At 39.7% G+C, this 10248-nt stretch overlaps 1 protein-coding gene across 2 annotated transcripts; it reads right to left on the minus strand.

The window, feature by feature from the left end:
* Positions 1-1859: 1859 nt before the first annotated feature.
* pus7l (pseudouridine synthase 7 like) lies at positions 1860-10248 on the minus strand. Of its 2 annotated transcripts, XM_046072556.1 has the most exons (11): positions 10183-10241; positions 10043-10072; positions 9015-9843; positions 8621-8780; positions 8198-8411; positions 7032-7130; positions 6747-6828; positions 6312-6477; positions 5532-5658; positions 4163-4216; positions 1860-2491 (listed from the first exon to the last, which is right to left on the minus strand). In XM_046072556.1, the coding sequence occupies exons 3-11, from the start codon at positions 9802-9804 to the stop codon at positions 2117-2119; spliced, it is 2067 nt and encodes a 688-aa protein (XP_045928512.1). In that variant the 5' UTR covers positions 9805-9843; positions 10043-10072; positions 10183-10241; the 3' UTR covers positions 1860-2116. The 2 variants fall into 2 exon arrangements, with proteins under 2 accessions (XP_045928512.1, XP_045928510.1); XM_046072554.1 differs by having other exon boundaries at positions 10043-10248.

Below are 10248 nucleotides of genomic sequence, written 5' to 3' on the forward strand. Positions count from 1 at the left end.
GTTTCAGTCAAGACACCTGCAGGTTACATGAAAGTGTTGAGGATTTAATGAGACTAGACAGGTCAAGGGGTTTCATGTTTAATAAGTATGCAGCCTTTATGCCACCTGGGGGGGACACTGGGATTCACCCAACACAAGTCTGATTTAATGTCACTATGTCGGGACTTTATAAAAAAAAACAAAAAATCACTACATTACTATGGAACATAAAGAAAGGTCTGCACGTTGTCTGTCAAGATTTGATTTGACTCCCCAAGGCAAGAAACAATATAGGCTACAATATAGGATTCAGTGTTACTGCAAGGCTTTTAATAATCCACTCTCCTTTCTGTCATTTTGAAACAAAACTCCTCGAACAGTGAAGAAACTCACTACTGCTAATGTGTCTCTTCATTTAGCTCACAGGCAGGCTCTTTATCAAACAGTGCTATGGGTTGGTGACAGGCTGCATGTCAGAACCCACCTCCAACTAAAACATCCATATAGGCAGTCACTTTCCACATTGCTTACAGCAACAGGTATTAAAAATAGCCCAGAGGCTTATCCGACATTGGTTATTTATGAGGGAGGTTTTTATATGCTACTGTCTTTAAACATTCTCATCAAAACTGCATAAATTAATCACAGGAGGGAAAGCTGGCTCGATTTTAATACAGATCGAATGCTGCCCCACAGCAGCATAATTATACCACGGTTTTATGCTTCATTATATTTTATATTAGTTTTGGAATGCCTCTCCTGTTGGTGTGCAGCTCTTTTTTTATGTGAGAGTGGACTATACAAACTGGCATGATGGATGTAGCCTCAGATTGGGAGTGTGATATACTCATTAAGATCATTAACCTTTTAGTCATGTGGTGCAGGCTGTTTTCTCTCAGATAAGGAACTCAATATCACGCCAACATTGCTGAGGTTAATTTGGAGGACACTCAACTCACAGATACAATTTGCTTGAAACTATCTCTATACACATTTCACTTGGAGGAGTAGGAATAATGGGACCATCATTGTATGTTGTCTCCATCTAGTGGTTGTGGCTATTAGTGGATAGTGCGTTTACCAAAAATTATAAGTTTCCCAATTTCATACCTAACACTAATTCTAATTGTTAGCATGCAGTGTGTTCCCAGTGTAACTTGACAAATGTTAGTAATGAAAGCAGTCACTATGTATGTTCAGTTTTTCTGCAAACTGTTTTAGAGAGGTGTGGATGCAGCTATATTGTCATTTCGAGGCAGCAGTTCAGAATGAGAATTAGAAGGAGCTTTATTGCCAAGTAGTGTTTTACACATCACGTTTGTGGGGCTGTTGAACTGTTAGGTGTTTCTGTTATTTAGTCTTCATTTATATAAATGGGGTGGACAAAATATTAACGACAAACTGAGAGTGCTGACAGATGGACACAGTGCAATGCATGAAGGAAATGTTCACAGCTGGAGAAATTTTTAACTAATTGTGGATGGTAGCGAAAAAGTTTAAGTTTAATTAATACAGAATTCAATTTAAAAAATGTCTAAACTAAAAAGTGTTTGTCTTATCTTTTAAACACTGTCACTCTCTAAACAATAGAACAATGTATGATAATAATCACAATTACTTATTTTGCAAAGACATTCATCCAAAATTAGTTATGTCCTGACCAATTATCAGAAATTTCACAGTGAGAGACGGCAGGGACAGGCAAAACTGAAGATTTTTGGGCCTTTTCTTTTCATATTTGCTCAGTCGAGGACTTCTTTTTCATCTCTGAAATATGTCTTAAATTTGATTAAAAAAAACATCAAAAGTCAACAAAAAATCTTTTAAAATAGACCCAGAGTCAAGGTTACTTAAAAAAAGCAGAACATTGTAAGATGGAATCTTTATTATCATTTTTATTAATGGCACAAAACACAAATACTGTTTACACGGTTTTACATTTAGCTCTGTTCACATTTATTTTATCAGTGGAACAATATGCTTCTTTTTTTTACAGTCTTATGCTCATTACTTCAACAACAAACCGAAAGGCTACTGATAGTGTATCACAATAATGGGTTACAAAAATCTCTTTTCCACTAAAAACAAACAAAAAAACATTTTGTAGAAATACAACAGGAACAATGCCCCTTGACCTCTAGGGGTCACACTTCATGATCTCTCTGAGGCAGATAGTAGCATAGCAGGAGGAGTCCAGGTCGAAGTTTAAGGTGAGCGAGAGCGAGTCCTGCTTCCCTTCTACAGTGGTGCCATTCAGCTGCCCGTCACTTCTTCTACTGCTGCCTCCTGTCACCTCTCCTCCTCCCTCCCCACAGGCTGCTCTCTGCAGCTGGTAGCGGAGGTTGCATGGACAGGCCAGCAGGGGGCGGTAGCAGCCAGGCAGATTTAGTTTGAGGCTGCTGACTCGGAAGCGACAGTCCTCCAGTCCATCTCTGGCCAGTCTCTCCTGGAACCAAGTCCCCATGGCGTTTTCTGGATACTTCACGGTGTTCCCTGGCATGGGTAGTAACACCTGATGGGATCATAAAAACACAGTAGCAACAGTAGTGAGAAAAGCAGAAATAGTAGCATTTGAAGTAGGATCAGTGGCGGTCCATAGACCAATTTTATTGGGGGGGCCAGACTGGGGCCAGTTGTTTTTTTGTTTTTTTTTCAGAGTGGCACATTCAGTTCGGGGCAAAAGAGACAAAAGCAATGTTCAAGCTTCCAAAATCTTTTGTTTTGTATATAATGTAATGTTTTAGTATGTTTCAGTAACTTACAGTTATTTGTTTCAGTAACAGGAAATTTTCAGTAACTTAGTTATAGTTTTAAAAAATTACATTATACAGAAACATTCCTGTTAACTTTAGCTCAAGTTACAGAACATTCTTTGATGTAAAACATCTTTGTAAGGCTTAATGAACAGTATAAGCTCTAGTGTACGAGACATTCTCTGGATCCTTTTTTGTACTTTGTATCCCACTATAACTTTTGCTAGGAAACAACAAACGTCTCCATCTACACCCCTGTTATTACTCATGATGTGAAATATACCTAAAACAAAATACTTGATAGTAGGCCATCATCTGTGCATTATAAAGGAGGGACACATTGTACGGCAGGTTGAAAATACAGTCGGAAATGATTTGTATCCCACTATAACTTTTGCTTGGAACATAAAAACTTCTCCATATTCACACCTGTTATTAGGCATTGTGAAGTATACACAAACTTAAATACTTGGTAGAAGGCCATCATCTGAGCATTATGGAGGGGGATACATATTTTGGCAGACTGCATGTCCAGCCTGCTAGGACCAGTAGGCTACTGTTATCTCTTTTTGTGTATGAAAAGAGCTGTTTAAATGCAATGCATTATTAAATTATTATGATAATAATTTACCCTTTAAAGAGGGGGACTCCAGTAATTTCTAATAATATCCAAAGGCTATCCATGCAATGGAAACATTGATTACAAGAACAAAATATTGTCTACAATGCTGCATTCAGTTTAATGTACACTTCGAGTCAAGTAGATGTAACGTTGAGGTGAGCAATGTGTTAAACTGATTACAATGATCTTGATTTTACAGTATCGATGGCGTAGATATTTGTATGAGCAGCTTACTTGAAAAAGGTGACAGTCTGTCTGGATCTAGCTTCCAAACAGTAACATGGATGACTGAGTTGAGTGATCAACTACGTGGTCAGTTATAACATCGTCAGACTATCACGAAATAAATGTTTGCTTTACGAGGGAAACTATATGCTCGTTTTGTTTAGACATTCTCAATTCAGTCCAATGAATAATACGAATAACACGTAACGTTAACGTCAGCCTATAAAAGCGTTCTTATGATTAGTGTGCTAGCTTGCTCCGCAAAAACCTCATTGATAAAACGATGAAACAATCCACGTTATTTTTTTTTCATGCCTTCATCTATCAAAGATAACTATCTTGGCACGACACCTGTCTGTGGCAGTGTAACGTCTTAAGGATCTGACTAGTTGAGACACATTTTTTCTGCCTTTGCATCAGCACCACATCGTCACAAGGAAGATATATTACTATGATTATTGCAGACTTTTCGTTCAGAGGCGGGCCATAGGGGGGTCCAAGGTCTTTGTTACAGGGGTACTAGCCCCTGTTGGTTCCCGCCAAAAACCACCACAGAGTAGGATTATATCCCTAAACTACATACTTGTCCCAGCGCATACACTCCTTCTTGCTCCTCTTGGTCTGTCACCACATGGATCTGGAAAAGCAAGACAGGAAAGGTCAGCAGCAGTGACGCTGTGTTTGCTAAATGTGACAAAGGTGTTCTAAAATTTAGAGAGAGTTCCTTCAATCAATCGGTCACAAGTACAATCTCTGAAAAAACCCTGTTTACTACTTAGCTGAATCACTAAGACCCTCTGGATTACGTCAGCAAAAAAACTACAACATATTGTTTGTATTACAATAAACAAAAAACTGCAGAATAACCGTCTATATCAATAGTATACAGTATAAGATTCTAACTGACTGTAAAAACTACATTTAAGCACAAATCTTTGAGTAAAAATACAGACGCAGGTTTCAACCACTCATTTAAGCTCCACTCTGTCATTTGCTGTGCTCTGAAGGTGTTACAAGCCTCGCTGTCAGAAACTGAACATGTCATAACCAAAGTAACAGGTTTTTCTGAATTGGTGGTTTGCCATCCTACTTTCAGTTGTTGCAAATGTCCACAAAGTCACAAAAGAAACAAGCATTGTGAAATTGTGAAATACATTCCAGTGGTCTTATTTGGAGGCCAATGGCTTTACCTTCACTTACTACTTGGTTTAATATGTCAAAAAGAAGGTGATATATTTGTGTGTGTTCAGCCTGTAGTTTAAGTCCAAGCTCTCACCACAGGTCACTGATACATGCTAGATCCTCTCAGGACTCATGGTGAGGGGACTGACCCAAATAAGTTTGAGCCTGAAAGATGGAGTGTCTGAACGGCACGGTGTGTGTCAGACGCATACTTGGTGTATCACAGACAAGGCCCGAGCAGTGGGCTAGAACAGAAACTCATAGTTTTTGAAAATGTCTTGGGAAGGAACTTTGACATTATCTTTGACCACTCTCAGAAAAAACTAAACTGAAACAGTGTTTACTAGTGTAGCAAAAAGATACCTACATTACATCCTACACTGTAAATAATTGTTTCTCTACTCCTATGATCTAATCTATTATCTACTAAATATACATATATTTACAAATGTATGTGATTCCATGACTGCTGTGTGTGTATATTCCAGTGATTTTTTTTTTTGCAGCCCTGTCAACTGTTTTATGGATGAAACAGATTATTCAGATTATTCTAAAATGTGTGGTTTTCTGATGTATTAATTATGAAGGTAGGGGTGGATTTTAACTCATAATATTTTAAACTGCTTGTACACTGCCAGTGGGCTTCCTATAGTATTGAAACACAGCATTTCCTTTGCACGTGCTGATCAAAGCACTCTAGTTAAAATATTGGTCTATGCAATAAAAAAGCAAATGCATTAATTCTTTTTATATTTTCTATCCTCTCTTACCTGAGGCAAGCTGGTTTCTCCAGCGTCCTCCACTTTTTTTTGCCCTTCCTGCATCCATACCATGTCTCCTCGCCTAGCACTGTGGCCCAGAGTAGCCAGCCTGTGTGCCGCTGCCTCGTTCCACACTCTGACAACCACAAACAGAAAGCTCAGCACAATTATCACTATTAAACAATTAAAGCACTGGGAGATGGCTGTAATTTCCCAAACTGATCATGACTTATTATATGGCAGTCATTTATTATTATATGAATCATTTTGCAAAAAGAAAGTCAATTTAAGACACAATTTGTTTAGAAAATAAAAAGATGAAAGTAGGTGATGCTGGGTGAAACCTAGCCCCAGTTTTTCGGCAGTACTCTGCAAACTTTGAAAAACCCAGAAGGTCATTTAACAACACTTATATTGCTTCATATATGCGTTATATTGCGTTATATGTTGATGTTACTTTCCAATATTGTAAATCTTGATACAAAATACTGTTAATATTTTGCATGTGTTTTGCAATAAGAGCAAAGACATATGTCATTTTCCACCTACCTGGATTCAAAACACAGTCTGAACGGTTTAAAAAAAAATCATTTTGCAGCAGGAACATTTATCTATCTTTGATGCTAGCTTTGGGACTCAGCACAAACTGTGGCTAGGGTTAAACCTGGAAACTGAACGGGACAATCTAGCTGTCGAATAATTTTGTCTCCTTTTATCATAATCAATAGTCAATGCCCTTATATCCCAGTTGCTGCAATAGAGCTGCTAAATAGCCAACAAGCAGCTGACCTGCTACAGTAGGCATGTGGGTAGAAGACTCTCATGCTGTGGGGCAGGCTGAGCCAGGCTTGGGCGCAACCATCTGGACCTGTACCGTAGCGGTTCAGGGCCCGAAGCATCAGTCGCTCCCTGGCCTTCGACAACGGCATCAGCGCCAAAGACTCCTTAGCGTTTTCTGGTATGGAGAAGCAAGAGAGAAAGGAAAGAGTGATAGAGTAAAACACTTACAGCATGTTCACATGAAGGTCATTAACAACGTTTTATGTGTGTGAATAAATTAGCTACATTAATTGTTCTCAGCACTACAAAAATAGGATGATTACCAACAGAAACTCGTAGGTTCTGCAAATTCTTATAAAGTTCTTGGGAAGCAACGTTCACACTATCTTTGACTGTTTTCTGGAAAAATGAAACTAAAACAGCCAGTGCTGTCCTGGCCCTCACCTGTTTGGAGGAAGTGTCTCTTCGCTTGGCTCTGAGGATCATCGCCTTCCTCTGGAGTGAAGAAGAGACGCACAGCACCCACCTGACCCACACAACCAACAACATACGTCACAACACACACAACAACATGCCCAAAACAGCATAAATCGTTTTACTGAGATGACCCTGTTTTTCAATCAGGCTACATGCAGTCGGTGATGCCCGCTTTGAGGAACCAGTTGCCTCATTTCAACATGAAGGGCGGTGCATCTGGTCATATACACAATTATTGTCTGCAACACTTACCATGTCTTCTTTGAGTAAAGCCAGTCCAACACGGTCAGACTGAACACTCTGCCCACTCCCAAACCTCTGTGGTCCATAGTAATTGACAAAGCCTCTGGCCTGCAAAGAACAAACCAGGTGAACGTGGCTGTGGCTCTGTATTTGTGTTGTAGATGTTTTGAAAAATCACTAGCATATTTCAAGCACTACTGGGCACTGTAGTTTTTGCAAACATAACTGAAACAGGAGGGAATTATGCATTTGCTGGGGACTATGTTGCTCTAGTGAGCATTTACAGCAGCAGGATGTTGTATGTGGGATTGACTCAAAATAAACTACAGTGATCATGTTCATCTTAAGGAACAAACATGTCACCCAGTGCAACAGTGTGGCTCATTGATGTGTTTTTAATATGGCAAGGTGTGAAAGGAGATAAATACAGAATATCACCAGACTTTTCCTTTATCATTAAATAGATTAATGAGATACATTTTAAAGCGTAGGGTGCCATGTTCTCATCCTAAAGTTGTAAAGGCTGTAAAAGTGACCTTGTCACTCCTTTAGAGAAGACATGTAAAGGAAATACACAGACTGGCTCAAATGTAAATAAGGCCAAATGTTGTAATATCCATTTTAGACTAAATCTCCATTATAAATATATTAGATTTTTTAGTGTGCATGTGTGGCTAGTTTAAAAATCATTAGCATGTTTCAAGTACCCCCGACCCTGTATGCAGGATAAGCGGTTGACGATGGATGGATGGATGGATGGATGTTTCAAGTACTACTGAACAGCAGTAGTGAGAGTGATATATGTGAACATATGAGACAATTTGGGTGTAAATTCGACATTGAATATCATGATTTAGAAGAAATGCTCCAAGAGTTTGCTTATAAAATTAATAAAACCCTGTACAGTACCTTTTGGTGTAAATCTCTATTATATTTTTGTTATGATATAATCTGTGACATAAAACTGCAGACATGGTTGTTCACATGTAAACATTTTTTTTACTTGTGTGCGTCTAGATTTGTTTAAATTCTTCAGTACAAGAGTAATGACATGCGTGTGACGATATGCACTGTTGAAAGCGTACAGTGGGCTGAAAAATTCAGTTTGGCCATGTTTGATGTCACAAACTAAAAAAAGAAATATCAACTGAAATGAGAAACAAGTTCAATAATACCTCGACATTCTCCACTGCTTCCTTTACCAGCGCTGCCAGGCGTGTGTGTGTATTTGTCCCAGAGGATTGTGTGTCACTGTGTGGTCTTAGATTGCGAACCACGAGGTCAAAGTGGTTCCCCTGCAGTCGTCCAAGCCTGAGAGGCGCACTTGCAGAGCGGATCTGAGACAGGCGCATCCCTCTCTTCTCAAAGTCTGCTGTCTTCTCTTTCAACCTAGTGATAAATGACACCAAAGAAATAAATACTTTTCTCACTGATTCCTGCCATTCCTTTTGATTTTTGTGTCAAGGAGAACTCAAACAAAAGTTAAGAACCGCAACATCTTAGGACTGTTGCAACTTTTTGCCTTGCCGATTTGTGAATGTGAACATAAATATATGATCTCCAAAACAACCAAATCCACGTAAGTAACGCAAAACTACCGTTGAGGTGAGACCTTCTTGACCACCATAGACTGGTAGGTGATGGCTCTCTTATCCTTGATCCCAGCGTAGGTGAAATCTGACGGTAGGACCCCGAGAGCTGCTGCCATGTAGCTGATGGCCTCCAGAGTCTCAAGGTTCTCCTTACAGAGAGTGAAAGCTGAAAGACAGGACACGCGCAACACACCAGTGTTTTTATTCTAATTTTAAAAGTTGCTTATGGAAAATCAGTTATCAAAAGTTTATTATTTCTACTACATCTTGAAATAAAAAACACTGACATTATTTCAATATTAAATGACCTTACTTTCCTTCTTTAAGACAAGTGATTAAGGGATGACAATTTTAGGTATTAATTAAGAAAATAATCAATACTTCTATGCTTTCTTTTTACCAGTGTAAATTTCTTCTTCCTTGCGTTCGTCAGTGGTTCTCTTCTTTGGCCTGCCTTGCTCTCTCAGCCTAACCGTGACAGCTGTCGTCCCTTGGTCAGTGAAGCTTTTTGTCTCCACCAGTTTGCCAAACCTTCGACTCAGGAAGTGGTGGACCGCCGTCCTGTGCTCCTTACTGTCATCAGGTCCAAATGTATAGGATGAGCCTCGCACTTTGGCATCTATGAACCTGAAGAAGTCCTCTGCTTCGTCCTCTGTAACCAGCCCGGAGAGCTCTCTGTAGTCTGGATCTTCCCTCACCCTGATCTCAGGCTGAATAGTGACAGTCATGAGGAAGGGGAAGCGGTGTCGGACGGCCCGGTGGACATTCGCTCTGTGGTGTTTGTCAGGGAAGTATCCCAGAGATAGCTCCTGCTTGGTTGGCTTTTCATCTTTGAGAGTCAACACAAACTGCTCAAGCTCTTCGCTGACTGACTGGCCTAAAATCACACTTAGATCAAAGCTGCCTGGACTAGGTATGGTGACATCTACCCCACAATCAGCTGAATCATCAGTGTCCTGTGAGACCGAATAATGACTATTCTCCTGACATTCAGCACTGCTTTCCTTTTTTGTATCTGAGGAGGCACAGGCTGGTGTCTGTGTGGCGGCTGCTGTATTAACACGCTGTCCAGTGATGTCTATCTCAGTCACCACAAAGTCCTTGATAAAGTTTTTGATGCTTCCACGAAAACCTTCATGGTTTGATATGAAGCATGCAGGGACGTTCGCAGCATCACTGTCCTGCTTCATGGTCACTTCATCCAAACACTGCAGAGTTTTCACTTATTCCTGTTGCAGAAAAGGAGAAAAATACAATGTCAAAGGCAGTCGGAGTTGGGGCACACCTTAAACGTAAAGTCAGGAGGCTTGGAAAGATGATAGGTGTTTTATTTCTGCTTAAGCATCGGTAACACATGCGAAATAGACCGTCTGTTTGCAGTAACGTTAATAATCGTGTCATAACGTTACACATAACGTTAAATCCTACCTTGGCTTTGGTGAAAGAGAGCTGTACCTGCTATAACAAAGAAAGTAAAGCACGTTCCTGTTTTTAAACGGGAATATGAATTTATGATGAAGAAATAATAAAAACGCAGCTGTGTTTTTCTACTCATTTACTCAACGAACCTCTATCCGGCATGTAAACGAGGAGCTGTTGATGTAAACACAACAACGCTGAATCGATTCCGTCTA

The sequence above is a fragment of the Micropterus dolomieu genome, linkage group LG16 (assembly GCF_021292245.1).
Source record: "Micropterus dolomieu isolate WLL.071019.BEF.003 ecotype Adirondacks linkage group LG16, ASM2129224v1, whole genome shotgun sequence".
NCBI lineage: Eukaryota > Metazoa > Chordata > Actinopteri > Centrarchiformes > Centrarchidae > Micropterus > Micropterus dolomieu.